At 38.6% G+C, this 19879-nt stretch overlaps 1 protein-coding gene across 2 annotated transcripts in view; it reads right to left on the reverse strand.

The window, feature by feature from the left end:
* Positions 1–19879, reverse strand: part of POLR3B (RNA polymerase III subunit B) — a 75439-nt gene that overhangs the window by 53631 nt on the left and 1929 nt on the right. The window contains exons 4-12 of one of the 2 annotated variants that reach the window (XM_017804906.1): positions 19736–19800; positions 19165–19240; positions 15990–16090; positions 13683–13774; positions 12416–12533; positions 11284–11392; positions 3580–3702; positions 1959–2075; positions 1327–1461 (exon numbers count right to left, since the gene is read on the reverse strand). In XM_017804906.1, coding sequence (XP_017660395.1) covers positions 1327–1461; positions 1959–2075; positions 3580–3702; positions 11284–11392; positions 12416–12533; positions 13683–13774; positions 15990–16090; positions 19165–19240; positions 19736–19800 — 936 coding nt within the window. Of the gene's footprint in view, positions 1–1326; positions 1462–1958; positions 2076–3579; positions 3703–11283; positions 11393–11948; positions 12052–12415; positions 12534–13682; positions 13775–15989; positions 16091–19164; positions 19241–19735; positions 19801–19879 lie in introns of those variants that run through there. The other variant, XM_017804908.1, reaches the window with a different exon arrangement.

A 19879-nucleotide genomic window follows, 5' to 3' on the forward strand; every position in this document is an offset into this window, starting at 1 on the left:
AGAAATATATTCTGCCTTAGCAGAAGATTAAAAATTTGATTTACAGTAGACATACTAATTTGAAGAATGAATTTCTTTTCCTAACAGCTTAGGAAGACTTTTTTCCCTTATATTTGTGCTTTGAACGCATTCAAGAGTGTCATCTTAGTTTCTTCAGAAAACTAGGAAGCAAAGCACATGTTTCTTACTCTAAAATGACTGCACGCTCTCTGTGTGTGTGTTCACATGTGTGGATGGAGGACAGGACAGGGGGGGAAGGAAGAGTGTGAGACAACATGCAAGCACACATCTTAAAAAGTACAATAAAAAGAGAATTTTCACGGGATATGAACAAAAAGGAACAGATATTTTTACATGTGCTGCAACAGAAAACCCAATACAAATGGTGTGGGCAGCAGAGATGCAGAGTTTCTGCAATCTGGTGCATTTAGTATATGGTCTGAATTTCTGATCATGATCAACAACTAGGGATGACACCAAAACTCCAACTTACATTAACACCGAGCACAGCAAGTAAGTCCAATCCTAATACAAACTGTTTAACCAAATAACCACACATGGCAAGGAAAAATCCATGCAGTTCCTTCATCTGATAAGCAAATTCCCACTGCATTAGGGGAATGTAGTTTGGCCAATAGCTGAGAACTGCCACCCTCTCTGCAGAAGAATGGTGCCAGTCAGAGACCTCAAACCACTCCCCTCCTTCACAGCCATTTGTTGCTGATTCCACCACTTTCAGTGCCAAAATTCTGCAGAGAAGTCCACACAATCCACTTTCATCAGTTGCTCCAGTTAACCTCGAACCACTTACTTTGTTAATTCATGCTACTCTAGAGGCCAGAAAAGCAGCTGACAACAAATAAGCAATCTTATGGGCTCCAAATTACAGGAGGCTTGAGTAGCTGTTCTGTGAGCTGCTACACAAGCTGGCTTCTCCACAATGGGATAGCCTGGACCTGACATGCAGGCACCTCCTTGTTCCCAGTTTATTCCCTTACCCAGCTGTTTAGAGGGGAACACTGGAAGATGGATCTTAATGCTGTCTTCTTAGCACTAACAGTGTTACAACAGAACTAGAAGTGATGCCTTGTTTGCACTGCTCTGTCCTTTTATCTGGTATAAAGAGGCAATACAGAAGTGAGAATATAATTTATTAGTCTCAATCGGGGAAGCATATCTGTGAGTCAACACAGAAAAGCCAACAAAAATAAAATGAGAGGAAAAACACTTCAACTGAGGAGACACAAATGCTCCCTATCCTGCATTTTTAAAAGCAGATAATAACAAAACCCCAAAACAACACTTTGCTCTGAAGTAAAAACTCACCTGCCCTGCTAACTCCAAACGTTTATTTCCATAGTAGTCTCTGTCATCTACTTTATTTTCTCCTTGAGCCAAAATTACTCTGCGTACCATCACTGCTGTGTATATGCACTTGGCACGAAAATTGAATTCTTTCACCTGTAAACAAAAAAAAAAATCAAAAAAACCCTCAACAAAACAAAAATATACCAATGCTTCAGGATCAATTCCTTAGTTCTTATTCAGACAAACACATCCATTTAAATCACTGGTAATCTGGGCTGATTGAGGAGTTACAAAAGGGATTTGTGAGCTTTATTTTCTTAAAAAATGCAAAAAAAAAAAAAATTAGTGACTTTGAAACAGATAGCAAATGAAAGTAAATCAGAATAAAGGTATAGGTCATGACATGAAGGTCCTGACCTAACAGCTGATACTGCCTAGCAGTACAGAAAAAAAAATGCACAGTATGATAAGTAGTTCAATGGTACAGGATTTCATAAAGATTTCTTTGACTCAATCCAAGTCTTCCCCTTTATTTTGAGGATGATTTACTTTATCTCAGCTACAAAGACATCAAAGACATTTTTCTCTGCCAACAAAGCTCACAGCATAAATAATTACACAGTTTAGAAAAAAACTAGAACGTTACATACAAGAACATGGGTCAGAATAGTTGAAGCCAACAGCTCTCGGGCTTCTTCCATCTTTGTTTTCTTTGGGCCTCCCCACATCCTTTGCCTTCTTACTTTGTTTCCAATGTACTTCAATGCCTGTCAAGAAACAGAATTAACCTGAGTTAATATCAGAATTGTAACCTACACAAATATACACATATGGAGATCTGTATGTATTCCTCAACATGTGCAATCCCACCAGCCACAGATGATACAAACTCCAAGCAACCTGCAAACCAACAAAGATGTAAGTGATGCTAATAAAAAAACCCTCTTGAAAATTCGTTCAATTTACTATAATTAAATAGACAACATGTTGATCATAGGTTGATGACATTTGGAATGGAAAGTGGTGAAAATACATAAATACTACAATATTAAAGAAAGAATATTGTAGAGATACAGAAAAAAGAATCCTATAAATGCAAAAGATATCTAGTAAATTTATTAGAATTTTAACCTCCGGTTCTTTTATGTACTTGCTAAGTTTCATTCAGATATTAAACCATGAGGTAGCACTCACTGTTTAATATCCACAAAAGCTACTGTGTGGCATCCACGTCTGTCTCCTGGAGTACTCTACAGTGATTAATGGATTCTTACTCTTACCAGTTGTCAATCAATCTCAGAATTCAGAGTCAAGAAATTATCCAAGCCCACACAGGAAGTTCCTGCCTGGAAATGAAGCCATGAAGCTGTGCGAAAGAATTACCCTCTCTACTAAATGACAGACTATCCTCTCCATCTCTTATCTTCCTCTGCAAATAGCTAACTCTCTATTAATTTCATCTGACATTTCTGGCACAGAATAACTTCTGTATTTCTGTTTTTCTACCCTCCTGGATGCTTCACATTCATCTGTGTTCCTCCAGCATCACCATTTCACTCTTCTGACTCTGAATTAGGAGCTCTTTAAGCTACCTCTAACCCTCAAAAGCCCCAGAAAGATGTTCACTTTACAACACTCAGCATCACACAGGGAAAGATTTGACAAAGTTTGCAACAAAAGAGCAAAGTAAGATTAATCTTCAAAAGCTTCTTCTAGCAGATTAGTATGTACATGATGGAAACGCTCCCAGAAAAATGGCCCATGTTCCAGCTACTTAAAAAAGTACATGAGCTAAGAGAACTCTGGTAAGTCTTTAGCAGGACAGAGGGTGGCTACTGTTATGGGCTTCATACAAGAGATTAGAATTGGAGGAGAACATCTACTCATAATGAAATGGTCATACCCACATTAATAGGGCTTCTGAGGAATGGGGTGTGCAATTCCTATTTAAAAATGGGTATAGTCCTCAGAAAAAAACCCCTAATTTTATGGACATTGCTACTTGTCATATACAGGCTTAGGTCATTAAAACATAATCCCAAGCTTCTGAAAACAAAGCCTTTCTTGACTTTGACTTTTTTTTCCCCAGTTAAGTAATGAGAGAAAAGTCTCATGTTTGACAAGTCCTGACCCCTTAAAAAGCCACAGCTTAAAATAACCCCCCAAAACAAACCTTAAAACAAAAGTGTATGTCCACTGCTGACACAGCAAAGTGGTCAATACCCACTGTCTTTGGATTTTTATGGCCTCTGGCCATGTGAAAAGACACACCTGCATCTGTGTAAAGATCTGAGCTTTTTGGCATTCTTCCAGGCTAGGAGCAAATGCAGCCATCACATGTTCCTCTGTGCCAATCATTTGTACAATCTCCTGGTCACTCTCAACACCCATGGCCTAGGAAAAGAAGAAAAGACAGAAATAACAAGGCTTTATGTTAACTCACTGACATTTGCTTATGCTAATTTGGTATTGTTTGTCTGCATTACTACTAAGCAAGAGCTAGCTCTTCTCTAAGAAACTGTGCCATCTGGCACTGGCAGCACATATTCTAGCTGTGGAAGAAAGTTAAATGGAAATCTTGATAAGCAGCAGGAACACACAGACTTTTTGGGGAGCCATTTTTTTCCTTCACTGATAGGAGTTAAATTCTATGGGTTTTTTCTTAAGAAAAAAACAAACTAGGTAATAACAACCCAATGTGTGTAACAATGAAAACCAAGTCAGAATAAAGAAAGGAAGATGAAATTTGTTGAAAGAGTACACACAGTCTCTTACCACAAGCAATTCTGCAAACTCAGCTGACTGTGATGTAGCACATCATATTTGAGAAACGTTTACAATTTACCTCCTTTGCAGCTCTCTGCATTTAGAAGATGACTTCACAATTCCACTTGAAAGACATTCTGTTATTTCACTGATCTTTGGACACCTTGTTAGACTTTATACCGTGGAAAAGAGCTTAATAAACTAAGAAAGCTCTTAACAGGTTTAGAAAAATCTCTCTATCAGTAAGTGTTTCAAGGTGGCAGCCAGCAGTGAAGGCTTTTGTGGATTCCAGATGGTGCTAAAGCTCCCCCCTTCACACATTTGCCTGGAGCACTGCCATACCAAGAAATGGAATAATCTCACTAAACCTCTTCTGGCTGAGTTATAATATGTTTCTCAGAACTTTGTGAGGAAGTTACGTTTGCATTCACATTATTCTCCAAACTGCCTGCCACAAAGACCATTGTAAATAATGGCCTATGTAGATCCTAGTATTCTGGTTCTCATTAAAAACTGGCAGTATCCCAAAAAGTCACATTCTCCTCAAAAATGCAGAAATACCTTCTCTTCTTTTTGCCTTCATTGAGTGTCACTTTGCTTAACACCTAGCTAATGCTATTCCCTTGCAAAACTGTTGCTCTAATTGTGAAGTATCCAGCTTCCTTTTTTTCTTTTTTCTTTCACTTCTTTCTTTTTCAACAAAGAAGTGATTGGCTGAAGTTCCTTTAAACTCAAACTTTGTCTTTTCACCTTGTGGTTTATTAGAAATTAAAAGGAGTGAAAAAATACCATAAGCTCATAACAGGGTAAGGACACTCTTCTTTTAGTGCAAAGCACAGATCACAATTCCACCATCTCAGACAGAGCTGAGTGCCAAATCAAGACACCATTACTTCACTGGGTAAGCGTGTTTCATCACAGTTTGTTCCCACTGAGTAGTTACCCCTCTGATCTCAAGGCTCTTTTCAGAACCAGCATTTGCCCATGTGATATTACTGCAGTTGAGATCTCTGTTTTTCAAGTATTATTACACTTCCTCACCCTTTTAAATAAAGTCACACAGTAGTTAAAAAACCTCAGCAGAAAAGTTAACAAAATCCTTCATTACCCGAGAGCTAGACTCATAAGAAAGTCTACAAAAGCATGGAAGCTTCACAACAGTAATTTTTCCATGTGTCTAGGACTTAATAGTTGACCAGCAAACTAGTTTAGGAATGACAACTGGATTCATAAAATTATTGCACTTAGCCTACAGAAGAACAAAATTCTTGTGCCATTCTAGGCACATATAGCACGAATGTATTTATCTAAAGCACATCAACTGCAAGCCGACATCACCCTATTTCTGTCCCTCAGGTTAATTATGGGATGGCAACCAGATCGTGCCATAAAATAAGTGAAAAAAACAAGTGGAAAAAAAGTCAGTCTTCATTTTTACTATGCTCTTTTGCCCACTAAAAAACAGAAAGCCACAGTAAATTAAAGAGGATTGATAATTTTTTCTAACTTCATGATTCGCTGATCAAAAGATGAGAATAGGATGTTTCATTATACCAGCACAGATTTTCTACCTGAACTTTGTAGCAGCAAATTCACCTGAGAATTCTGAATTTCTGAGTGGGAAAGGCTAGGATCTGCCACCAAACAATATATGTTGTATTGTTAGATATGTGCAAATGGGGAGAAATTAATTTATGAGTAATGACTAAAAGTTTAGGCAAATGATTGAAGATGATGTGCTGATATGACAGCCTAAAAGTAAACCTATTTATTCTCCTCTATAATCTCAACAATCCTGAGCAAACTTGCATGCAAAAATACACCTACCTGCAAAACTAACGGGCAAGCAACAGGCCCATGCTGCTATCAGACAGTTTGTAAGGTTAACACTTAGTTTTTCAGTAAATTTGGCCCTGATGTTACACTTCTAAAAAAAAAAAAACAAACCCAAAAAACCCAACAACTAAAAAACCAAACTAAACCAAAAAAGGTACTTCAGAACTAGCCTATAACCTCATTAGGTCAGCAACAAAATATTCCTTGGTTGTTGCTTGTGTTACAGAAACACTGAGGACGTACAATGTAGAAATGGGCCCTAAGCTTAAAGCACTTATGGTCCCAGGACAAAGCTGAGGGAAAGGGAATTAACATAAAAGCAAACCAGGAGACAAGATGTCTTGTTTCTTTTTGATTGGAAGGCAATGCCACAAAGGGATAATTTTACAGGGGAGGGGAAAAGGAGTCATTGTAAAGGGATAAGTTGACAGTGGCAGCTAAAGGATGAGGAGGGAGATGGTAGCAGGCTGCTGAAGAGCATGGGTGAAGGCTAGTCGTCAATGGACATAAAACAGACAGGTCAAAGCAAGCACTCAGAATATTCAGATCATCCTGAGTTCAAGTGGGAAAGTGGTCCAAATGGGGCCAATCACTTCCTAGGACTAGAGAGCTTCCCACTGACCAAAACGTGTGCACATCAATATTTGTGTGTGCACACACACGTACACAGGAGAGTGTGCATGAGAGAGTGTGAGCCCAGCTCTTCCTCCCCCAGCTGGTGTCTTAATGATGATGTCTAGGCGTTTCCATGGCACTTCCCTAGAATGTAGTTCTGCAGTCCATCAGGCTAAATTACAGAATGGAGACAGGCAGATGACTGGATTAAAAAGATGTCAGGGAAGTTCAAGGTTGAAATCACAGACAGAATTGGTCTGGAGCTTTCATAATTCAGAAGATACGAGCTATGAAACTACAGCCATGGGAACTCATAATCCTGCAGATCCAGTAAGACCACCATTCAGCTGTTCCTCTAGAGCTGCACCTAAACAGCTCCAAGACTAACACAGGTTTGTAAAAATGAAACTCGACCTGCTATTCAAATCTTTTGCCGCAGGTCCTAGAGCAGCTCCTTATAGCTCCAACATGAACTAAAGATTCTTCATCTAGTGACTCAGGTCGTAAAATTCAACATTCAAGTCCCTCTAGGTTACTTATAATTCTCTTCCTTCGCTCACCAGTTTTGGTGCAGCATGCAACCTTCACTTACTTCAGCTCCCAGGACTCACTCAAGTCTACCAAATCAAGATCATGAACACAAAAGAAAAACAGTCCTTACCTTCAAAAAGCTCTAACTCGCTGCAACGTAGTGAGCTCCCTGCAAAACCATCTCACCTGTAAGCCTGACGTTTTTCAGGACAGAAACACCCTTACATACTACACAAATATTCCACATGTCCCCTAATGCTCACTGCTACCTAAAACTGCTCAAGCCCCCCAGGTAAAGCATGTGTACCTCACAGCCTGACATATTCAAAAAGCCACTATGCACAGTTCACACAGCCCCAGGAGCTGTGCACAACTGGCACAGCTAAAACAAAGGTCTCCCCGGGTTGCAAGTCAACTCAGGACATCCTAAATAGCACTGCGGTTGTGTATTTATATTAACTAATGAAGAAGTGTTACAAAGTAAGCAGGAAGCAAATTAGCTGTGTCTGTTTCCCATTACAAGACAGTTAACAGCCCTTTCAAACCTCAATGAATACATACTTCGGGGACAAAATTGTCCAATTTATATCACTACTTCAAACCAAAGACTGCATTTACATATATAGGGACTGCACAAATGCTTTTGTCACTTCTAAGAAGAAAGGTTAAGGAAGACTGTTTAAGCTAGCACAGCTACAAATCTCTAACAACTCCACATGTGAAGAGCAGATACTCCAAGTCTTTCCTAGAACAGACACTATGCCTTTTGTAGCCTATCAAATTTCAGTTAGTTGTGGTAAATGTGCTAAACTTCACAAAACCACAACTTATATGTGTTTGGCACAACTGGCTGTAAAACATTTGAATGTGCCAAACCCAAAGATCCTTACAGGTCTGGATGGCAGAAAATCAAAGCAGCAGAACAAGGTCATTCGGGCTTGCAGTTACGGATAAAGATGAACTGCAAGGCAAACGTCTCCTTCAGGGTGACCCTACATGATCCAGTCCCCCTACCTATCCAGATCAAGGGACCTTTAGATCCACTCTATTTCCACCCCTCCCCACAGCTTCCTCACCAAGAGAAAGGCCAGGGAACAATATGTTCAGGTCTTGCCTTAAGTCTTCCCTGACTTTATGCCTGGAACATGAGGGTGATCTTACGCTGCAGCCTAGGGAGCTCTTTAGGAATTTTAGGTGTCAGCTCTGTCAGTAGGTGGTGTTTGTAATGCTCTGTATTTCACAGCCCTTGTTTTTGACAAACATGTCTAAGGGATATATTAGTACACCTCCACTTTACAGTTGCAGTAGCTTTAAATCCACAGTAGATGACAGATCTCCAATACTTGCTTTCTTTTCTCTAATATTACAATGGTTTTCTTCACCTGATCTATTTCTTAAGCGATTTGCAGGAACACCAGGTCAATTAAAGCTATTGGGACTAGAAAGACAATTCAAAATTGCTCAGCTTTCTCCCACTGACTCTCAGGGAATCCCTGACAACACTGTCCCCTCTAGGTGGCCCATGCACTGCATAGCAGCCCTCTACCGATAACTATTTGTTTTCTTAGTCAAACCACGAGGTCCGTGGAACTTGTTTGGAGCCTGCATGCTGGCCTGGGAGGAAATACAGAGCAGTAAGTATTTGCCACTGCTTTCTTAGTTTATTTTTAATTAGAAGTTATACATGCAGCTGGCTACAGTAAAAGGCAAGGATTCAAAGGTAATCAAAACTTCAGCACTTAAGATTGTCTGTGCAGCTTAACTCTGCCCCTTGCAGATGTGGATCTCTACATGACAAGAAGCAGAACATCTACTAGTAAAACAAGACACATGCTTTATGCCCAAGGCTTCGTGTCAGCAGAAAGGAATTATTTTCCTAGGTTTTCCAACAAATCTCTTGTTTACAAAACTGCCAATAAGAGAGAGCTGAGGTTGGACGGGGATCCCTAACTTAGGGATTCTCCAGTTTCAGGGCTATTGTGTTTGTAACCTTGCTTTTAGTAGTTAAATAGAACAAAGCAATACCACAACACAGCAATGCCCAAGAAAAAAAGATCAGAGACTGGTGACTGCTATAGGTTCCAGCTGGAGACTCACAGAAAGTGGATAGAAGATCCATGAATTTCATGTCATTAAAGGAAAGGTAAGGAAAATGACTGCTCATGAGAACAGTTAAGTACCAGTCAAGAATGGAACACTCAGCTAATTTGCTACTTCATTAAATCAACATAAACAATTAAAAAGCAGTACAGCCAAGAGCTCCTAAAAACTGTAACCTCTTATTCAATAAATGAAAAACTATGGAAGATTATTTAAAATGTAAAAGATACCTATATAGATAATTATAGCAAGCACTGTCAGAAGGTGATCAAATAGTCAGAAAAATCCTGCTTTAGAAAAATAACCCAACAACAATCTCCTCAGACTTAATAACCCGGACCAGTTACTCTACGTGAGCAGGTATTTGTCTGTACCAGCACGGGGTGACAACATATAATAAAAGTCTGTAAGTGAAGGTGGAATCTAGCTGTTTGGTACTGAAGCAAATGGATTAAGAGCCACATTAAACACTTCGATGAAACACAAAAGTTTTTAACTTAATTCTGGCACTTTTACATGCATTTATGCCCATAAATAACTTCTCAACCTCCTTTAACACTGTCACTAAAACATCCTCCAACTTGAAGAGATTTGCTTCATCAGAGAGAAGAGATATTTATTTCTCAAGTCTAAACTCAATTATTAAACTATTTTCTAGTACCAAAGCACTTCCTACATGAAAACCGATTCTTACAACTCTTACCCAGCCCAAGAGCCGTGGTCACATTGACAAGCCTGTACTTGCCGATGCCAACATATCAGCGCTGCGGGCACAGACTGTTCGGATGCCGTGAGCACGTACTGCCCTCTCCTGGCAAATCATTTTCTCGAGCTGATACTACCTCTACAAACCTGTGCTGTAAAACACTACAGTGAAGACAAGAAGAGGGCTTTTCCTAGATCCAAGCAGCAGCATTTTTGCGCCCTAAGCCACCTTCCCTGCGAACAGTGACACTAAGGCTGCTGCCCAGTTTCCTTCTGCACACACAGTGTATCAGGCTGCAAACCCACAGGCAGTAGCAGAGCATCATAGGACAGGAAGGAGTTCCCAGCTGTTGGCAGGACAAGTCCCATGAGCCATGCCCTCCTGTTTCCTCCAGCAGCCGGACAGCTTATGTCCACCCAAAACCTCCATGGCTGCAGTCTGTGCATTTGATTCCACAGACAGATGAGCTACCAGCCTGCTCCTGGTCCTGCTGGGCAGCTAGGGAAAAGTCATCGTTATGTCACACTGATCACACATTCAGTGTGTGCACCCTTGAGTGAATTAAAATGAAAGGGAGAAGCAGAGAGTGAAAGAAAGCAGTTCTGGCAGTTTCACAGGCAATCAGGGTCAAGGCACAGCCTTGTCACCAGCTCAGCTGGAGGGGAAATACTCCCCAGTTCTTGCCCAGAATTAGAAGAGGATGCCTCTCACAGCCCTTTGTCAGTCCCACCAGAAATCACCTCAAAGCTACAATGCCTGTCCATGCATTCACTACCCTGAAGATACTGGTGAGTCTCCCTGAAAAGGCAGGGATTCTGAGGTATTGGGATCGAGGCAGGACTCATTCACAGGTGAAGTAAACTGCTCAGGAAATGCAGCCACTCTAGTCATCTTATTGGATTTAGGAATAGGTCTAAGAATTGCAGGACTGCCCCACAGGCTATCAGTTTTGTTTACAATTATGACTGGGAGTCATGTATAAATGAGCTCATGGCTATACCATATCCCTGAATCCAAACCAAAGGGTGTTTAACTACTCACCACTACACAAGTCACAGCTGGGAACAGGCTGGGACCAAAACCAAAGACCCTTAACATGAGCTTGCAACATAAATCGTAACAAACCAAAACCCTTCTGACCTTCTGCAGCAACAGAGGCACCTTACAAGGCAGTGAGGGGGTGGCAGGCATTTGTCTTGGCACAGCAGTGCTCTCCTCACAGAAAAACGCAGCACTTTTTCTCCTTTTTGCTGTACAATAAAGATGACTTTCCAGGGGAAAAAAATTCCAGTCTCTAAGCCCTGCCAAGTCCTTCTGTACATGTTAACTTGAGAGCTGCTGCCGATCTTCCTTCTTGAGCTGTGGCACAGCTTTTTTCTGCCTTTTCTTTTTTTTCCCCCCCAAACTAACAGCTGTATTACCTTAAATATGATGGCAATGGGAATATCTTCGGATAGAGTGTTATGCCTCAGATAAAATCTTCCTTGTTTCACAATCATATTTGTTCTGCTCTTCTTCTCGTGAGTGGAACTGAAGTTAAAAAAAATAGTATTATGTCCAACAGAATGTTTGCACTGACTCCTAAAATCTTTTATAGAAAACTTAGCAGGCTTGAACAATCTTTCAACTGAATTAATCCCACTCTCTCCTCTTTAAAAAATTATATTAAAACAGCCAGACATCAGCCTGTAACTCCAAGGAAATAGAGTATTATCACCTGTGATGGGGACTATTTGGGATATCTGACTTAGGTAAGTAGAAGTCTGCACTTTTCAAAATCATCTTTGCATGCTTTTATCATCAATTTTGATGTAACCAGCAAGGTCAAACTGTGCACAAGTACCGCTGCAACAACAGTAATGAGGTAACAGTACTTTGTTGTATGTTAACCTCATCTAGGCTTACTGTGAAACAGTAAAGTAGTTAGGAGAGATGTGTGAGAGGCCTCTGGAGAAGAAAAAACAGTCCTCACATTCGAGTGACAAGCACCATATTATACCAGATGCAGCTTAAAAAGAAACCAACCAGAAGGCAAACAAAATATAAATAAAAGTTAATCATTGAGAAAAGGCCAAATTTAAACTACCTTGCTATTTTCAGTAATTTTTGCAGTACAAAAATATTTGTTTCCTTCTCCACTGCCTTTGCCTTTAAAAGTTTTTATGTCAATTTGATGCAGAGAGGCAGACAAAAGGTTACATCCGATTTCCACTGCAGCAACTTCATGTTACTTGCTGCAAAATGAGACCAAACACCATCAATTAGGAAGTGCACTTTATGTTAAAAATTCAAACTTGCTTTTCCTAATCTGGGGTGAATCCTGAAGCACATGAGCAACTCTCACTGATTTTTGTGGGAATACTGCACTAAGTGATTTTGGGATTGATGTTTAGCACACAAAATGACAGTAGCAAAAGAGGGACATTGAATATCTACACCTTTTTCCTGTTCAGCTATACGTGGAAGAAACCTACACAGCTATTTCAACTACAACAATGAAGTTCTAAAGCTCTGAGTTTACCTCCTTTATGTAATTGCAGACATTTACCATACCTGGTAACAGAAGCGCCAACTGTGCCCTTTCTATCAGCTTCCACAATGATCCTGTTTTTGGATAACTGTTCTTGAATAAGAATGACTTTCTCTACACCTTTAACAATGAAATAGCCACCTAGGCAACAGAAAAGAAAGACTTGACATGTCAGTACCATTGTGCCTTACTTGCCTCCTTCAATATGTCTTTGAATATAAATTATTAAAAAGTAAACCATAAATACACAAAGTGCAAAACAGAAGAGTAAATTCTCCCTTAAAGGAGTAATGAACAAGCTTGGTGTGGAACTTATGATTACTACAAATACGTTTCGCTAGACAAAACAGGACTTTTGGTAGGCTCACATATAGTATTTGAGATCTAAGACTTCATTTGGGAAGTACTCAGACAAAAAGAACCCACAGGCACAGACACAGTAAAGCTGTAAAAAACCTCCAAACTGTAACGTAATCATAATTATTAAAAGACATAACAGAATTGTTAGTTTGATAAATTAGGTAAAAATACTGCCTGTCAGAAGAGTATATCATAAGTACATCAAATAAGAAGAATAAGTCTTCCATAATTATTGACTTGCTCTTTCAGCACTCCAGGGAGAAACTTCTTTTGTATTATTTTTAAAAATGTATTTTAATACCCTTGTTGTATCTAAGACAATATAAGGAATCTGCACATGAGCCATGTTAGATTCCTCTCTTAAACTGTATCTATTAACGCTCCTCTAGCACACGTCACTGTACCTTAGCACCACAAGCAAACCCAGCACAGGTCCAGTGCATGCTTCAAAAGTAGCAGATAAAAATCAAACCTTCATCTCCTCTGTACATATCAAATATTACCATGTAACACTTTATTCTTGATTTACAAAAGGCAGCAAATGAAGAGTTCCCCCTCTGGAGGACACCATTATACTCCACTCTTCCCTGATCCACTTAGATTTCATGAATGAACTCCATCTCTGTTCCCATATCACAAATCACTATACAATACTATATACAAAATTCAAAATACAATATTAAAAGTTTTTGTATATTGTTTTTGTGGTTAAAAACTTCATCTACAAATAGAAACTGTCCATGCTGTCAACCATGTCTTACTGTTTTCAAAAAGCTGATGACTTCTGTTTGTTACAAGCATACACTTGAGAAGTTTCTGCAATGACTTCATAGTGGCAGGAAACATACTAAAGAGGTATTTGTTTGCTGAAAATAATTTAAAACTAAAAACACGGACAGCAAAAAAAAAAGAACATGAGTGAAAATGTACCTGGATCTAAAGGACATTCATTAAGTTTGGCAAATTCTGCTGGAGTTTTCCCAGTAAGAACACAATTGGAGCTACGCAGCATTATAGGCATTCTGCAAGAAAACCAGTTACAATTTTACTCTAGATTCAGAGTAAAAGAGAAGAGTCAAATTCAGAACAAAAACCACGCTGAACAAACTGGAGAAAACATGTTTAAGGTAATTAGAACACATGCATGGTATAACCAACAGGTTTTTCCTTTAAACCCACTTTATTTCATTGAACATGTAATTGAAAAGGGACCTGAAACTGGACACCAACTAGCAGAAACCACAGACTTCCTACTTAAAGGTTATGCAGCTACTACAGGCATTGTGGCAAGCAGAGTCACCAAGGCCAATGATAACTCTTGCAAAAACTCCTGGTCTCCGAAAACAGGCTGCAGTGAAGAACATGCCCCTGCAGATCCAGCTTTAATTAGATAAAGCCAGTTCATAACTTATTTCCCATATAGGAATGACACCTTCTGGCTGCAGACAGATAGTGCCTCTAATACATAATCTAAGAATGAAGTTTCCCCAGTAGTAGCTTTGATTTCTCTGGTGTCTCAGCGCAGAAGTCTGCAGCAAGCATTTTGTGACGCAACATGTGGTGGAAAAACATTCCAAGAAATGAAAAACTAATTCAATGCTTAGGGAATTAAAAAAGAAGAGAAACTAAAGATGCACAGACTGGATATGAGGTGAAACTTCTTCACCATGAGGGCAGTCAAGCAGTGGAAGTGGAAGTAGTCTCTTCTACAAAAAAGCTGACTTTCATTCCACCTTACAGAATTTCACTCCTTGGACAGCCTTTATAAGATCTATGTTCCAGGTGTTTTTTTCTAAGACATATGTTGACAAAATTTACTCATGAGTTCTACTATTTACAATCTCTGAGATAATTAATTCAATTTTACTTCAATAAAATATAAGATTAGGCTACATTTCTTGTACTCAAATCTCGTAAATTATTTTAATTTCTTTGCTATATTCATATTCTTATACATTAAAAAAAATTGATGAAATCAAATTTTTTATTTTTTGCAGAATATAAAAAGCTATCTTGTCACTACAGTGCTCTATGCAGATAACCTACTTGCTCCAATCATTTCACTGAGAAAGTATTTCCTAGAGATAAGAAGTTTCATATAACAAGCAAAATCTTTTGTCACACACAGTGCATTGGCTACTTATATCAGAAGCAGGAACCAGTTAGTACAAGGTACTGCAAAACAGAGTACTCACATGCCATTACTGAAAACTTCAATGAAACAGATGTCTTAAAGTATCTTATTTATTTCACTTGCACACAATAAAATATTTTGCTGCTACATTACAGAGAATAGCAATTTATTCTCTTTATGGGGATATTTTAATTTTTTTTAAAATATCAGAAGTTATCAGGAAGAAAACTAAAAAAAGGAAAATAAAGTTATGGAGTTACTATGCATAAAAGCACAGAAAATTTGGAATGCTACTAAGCATTCAAATGAAATTTTCCTTTTTAAAGGCACAAAAGTCCAAAGATACTGCCTTTTTTGCTTTCTTTTTTAAATTTGTTTTGTTTCTAAAACACACAGGTTATCAGTGACTCTGCCAAACAATGGAAATAAGAGTGTAAAGAACATACAGCTTTCCTGTCCCAGTGTGAACTGTATGTCAAACAAGCATTGTATATACTCACCTGGCAAAAAGAAACCAGCATAATACTAGGGACAGATGAGGAAAATTATTTCCCATGGAAATAATAACTGGGCATTAACAGTTTTTAACAGCAAAAAGACTTCTTGCATGTATGCCCTTAAAACCACTCTGATGACATAACTGTACTTTTTAACTAAACCAACTTTAAATGAGAGCTTAACGTTGTACAGCAGGACTAATGCTTGCTTTACTGATTTTACCATCCAACCTCCACAGATGTATCTCTACATATTAAGTATGGAAGACTGAGTAATTTGGCTATAAAGCAAACATGCTTGATTTCATTTTACAATAATGCAACTTGCAGCTCCAGTACTCTTTCAGGTATTTCCCTCCTTGGTTTTATATCAATAGAATCATAGACAACATCTTTGGAAGGAGACAGACTATCAGACGCTTTTGTAAAACAAAATCTTAGAACCTAAAAATCACATCCTCTACAGCTGTTTATCAAGATTTGCCTGCTCAGTGATTCTTTTAACAAGGAAGTAAGGTTAGCCTACATGTATTTTGCAGTAAAAACTCTTCCCAGCATGGCACAAAAGGAAAACTAATACCAGAAGCTCAATATATGGTATCTTACCTGCCAATGGGTAACGCATTGCGGATGATCCTCTGGCTACCTCGTGTATATTCAATATCCACGGTAATGGGGGCAGAATAGGTCATGTCTCTCAGGCGGCACTAAAAGGAGAACAGTCATATTGTTATTTGTTGACTTACAAGCTGAAGAATCTCTTTTAAAACATCCCGTGTTTGTCCTGTGTCCTCTAAGTCCTCACAAAGAAATCAAGCAAAGCAAAGCTTGACCAAGATCATGAACCTGAACTATGTTTGACAGGTTCTTATTTAAAATAAAACCCAAGAAAATCCAAACACAACTAGTATGATGTTTCAAAAGCAGCCAGCAGATCTGTGTCTTCAGAAGACAGCACTGCAGAGCATGACTTCCAAACTGCTTAATTAAACAAACAGGTCTAATCAGCACAAAAACCATACTGTGTCTGAACAGTGCTCAACTCAAGGACATTTCTATATGAAGACTCTCAACAGTGAAGAATTGTGCTGTCATATGAATTTTGACAGAATGGAAGAGTAAGAGAGACACCATGGAATGAGCAAATGTCACTATATAGTACCATTTCTAAAGATGACTTACAGAAGGCTCAGTAGAGAATCACTTCCTGCAAAGATTCGCAGAATCTGTTTGCAAATTCCTCAGAGAGCAAGAGAAGCAGGATATACATATCTAGGACATTATATAGCTCAAGGCTCAGTCACTTCTAATCTGATCTTTCTGATCCCCAGTCTCACTCTAAGACTCTGTTGTCAGCCCTTAAGGTATTGTATATCTTCATGCAAGACCAGCCTTATTGCATTTGCTGAACACAACAGAGCACTCACAGCAGGTCATTCATGACCTCACTGCGTATTTTATACCTTTCAGCTCCAGGATTATAGGTTTATCAGTGTTCAGACCTGCACATTTATGGTTCTGTAGTCCTTCAGTGTGTTGATTATGCAGTAATAAAAGGCAACTAAGACTGTGCTGTGCACTGAAGATGCAACTGTATGGAAAAATATGCCCCAAGAATCATCGCAAACTGGATGCTCCTTCTCTCCGTATTAAGAAGTAAACCACTTCTCCAGTAATAAAATACTGAACACACCAGCAGTTTTCAAACTGTGACTTGCAGGAAACTAGGTCCCACTGCACTCACAGCAACTTCATCAAATTTAAAAGTAACTGAGAATATTTCCATTTTCTAATTACTTTAAATTCATCTGCATGAATAGTTCATGAAACTCAAATAAGGACTGCAAGAGAGGGAGAGTTAGACAGCCTCATTAGTACTACTTAGGGGGAAAAAAAAAGGTCTTGGGATTCTGTGTGAGCTTTTTTAACACAAGACATAGATATAAAATATGAACTATGAACTACAATATAATATTCCACCACTTGCATTTTTGTATCACCTTCCTTCTTACTACAGACACCTCAAGGTAAAAGATAGGCCTGACTTGATACAGACTCAGACCCTTATGAAAATCTGATCATTTTAGGTGTCTTTGGGAAGGAATTTTAAAAGCCTTCAAAAGAAAAATGTAAAGGCACACTCATACGTATCCAATGCTTTTTTTTTTTTAAATTGTACCTCTGACCTGACCTAAACAGCATCTATTTAAGAAAATAACTACGGCCTTCATGTGTGGATAGCACTCTGAAAAAATAAAGAGAAAAGATGCACTACATTAGGTATCAGTGAGGATGTATCTGAGATGCAAGAGTAGGTTATTCTAAACTCAAGGTCAATCTGATCTATGAAGCACTTATTTTGCCTTCTTCTGCATGTACAGTCACTTTAGTTCTAAAGTAATCAAGCATTGTAATACCTGGGTTCTTGGATATGAGTTGTTGGCCACAAATAATATTTTGCATGCAATTTCATTCATATAAATCTTCCCCATTGCATTTTGTGCACATTCATATCTACTGATTTAACATTAGCTACACATTTGTGAGATGCATGAACTGTCATGTGTTACATCTGACTGCACTGTCAATGGCTGAGTTACTGGCCCTAAAAGCTTTCCATTGAACCAACGAGATCTGAGTCAGGTCACTGGAGACAGATCCTGCAGCAGCCACTGAACAACTTGTTTTTACAGAACTCCTCCAAAGTACAGAATGTATTCCATGGTAGTTGAGATTACATTAAAAAAAAGCCGCAAACAATTCAACTTCAAGTATCAAGTGGATATAGCAAGGGAAAAAGCATCTGATACGTGAGCTGATTTATGAGGTTAACAACAGGCTGTATGCCGGTAAATGAGAGCAAGTTCCAAGCTCAGTTCCCATTTTGAGGCCAAAAAGAGGTTGTCACCACCTCTGTTGCAGTGGTATAAATCTCAAAGCACAGTATCTGGAGAGAAATACTGTGTTCCTGAGCAATCTCTCAAGAGAACTGAAAGGCTCTAGATACCTGAAAACAATCCTAAAAGGTCCAAAGTTTACGTTAGTTTATGGTTTTCTTGCACATACAGAAGCTACCTTATATCCTGTTAGTCAAAACCAACAGACTTTCTGATTTCAGTCAGAGCAGCATTTGTTCTCCAATATGCATCTTTATTCCATTTGCTAACCTACATGCTTACAGCAGTGCAAAGAAATTAAATATACTCCCCATAAGGCTAATGTTTTTCTGCACCTTCTTATAATTTTATCAACTTTCATCTGTTTCTGCTCAAAGTTTCCACATTTGTTTTCTGACCCAGACTTAAAAAATATGAGCAAAAAATCAGACATATGTTCCCAAAGAAGACCACAAGGGAAAGGGAGACTGAAGTGACTTACGGTGTAGACAGCAGCAAGACTAATATTAAAAAGAAGTTAATAAATATATCAAAGAACACTACATTGTAGTGTGAGGACTTAAGCTTTGCCATAAGGAGTGCCACAAGATTAAGCAAGCGAAGTACTTTTCATCACTTTCATGGAAACCCACTCAAATTCACCTACTATGAACTACAGAATACAGCTATATTCACCTGTCAGAAAAAAGTACAATTAAAAAATTAAATCAAAAAACTTTATTACATGATGTGTAAATTGCTGAGGTTTCTTTCTACAGTGATGGTGGCGGGCACTGTATCACCTAACATAGCATGCATGTACTCAAAATAAAATGATATGCAGCTACTATCCAAGACATTCCCAAGCTCAAACAAACAAACAAGACAGATGCAAACATTAATACCTCATGAGGTGATACAGGTCGTGTCACATTGAAGCTTTCTTCCACATCTGGAGTACCTACATAGATATTGAGGTACCTGTAATACAAACAGGTAATACAAACAGTTTCAATATGAGCCAAATGTTTTTCAGGCAACCTGAAGGGAACAAAATTTTACATATACTGAAAAATGTAACTTCTGATGTACAGGCTGATTAATCATGAGCAATGATTCTTCCCAAAGTAACTCATTGTATCTGAGTTGTGGTCTACTTAGTTAAAATTTAACCTGCATATGCAGTAAACCCCAAGTTACCTTTGCAAATAGACAAAGAGAAACTCCAATCTGTCATCTGAGATTACTGAACTACAGAATAATGGTGACATAAGGTATTGTTAACAGCTGGTTATTAAGTCTGTTTCACGAGTCTTCTTTAAGTCTCTCATTGTTCATTGCATCAAATAAGAGATAAGCCACGGAATATACTCTGATTTATACCTACACAAGTGCCTACAAACATTTTATAGCCAACAACAAACCCAGGAGATAGTATGCAGGCTGCTACTCATATGGAAATCATTTCATGCTTACTTCAGGTACCACATTGGGTCAGCATCACTTGTAACTTTTTCATTGGCCTTCATGATTTTCTTTATCTGGAGGGGAAAAAAAATAAAATAGAACCATGTGCCTTTTCTGAGTACTGCAAGCTCCTCTCTTCCCACCAGGTAAGCA

The sequence above is a fragment of the Lepidothrix coronata genome, unplaced genomic scaffold (genome assembly GCF_001604755.1).
Source record: "Lepidothrix coronata isolate B3197 unplaced genomic scaffold, Lepidothrix_coronata-1.0 Scaffold10, whole genome shotgun sequence".
Classification (NCBI taxonomy): Eukaryota; Metazoa; Chordata; class Aves; order Passeriformes; family Pipridae; genus Lepidothrix; species Lepidothrix coronata.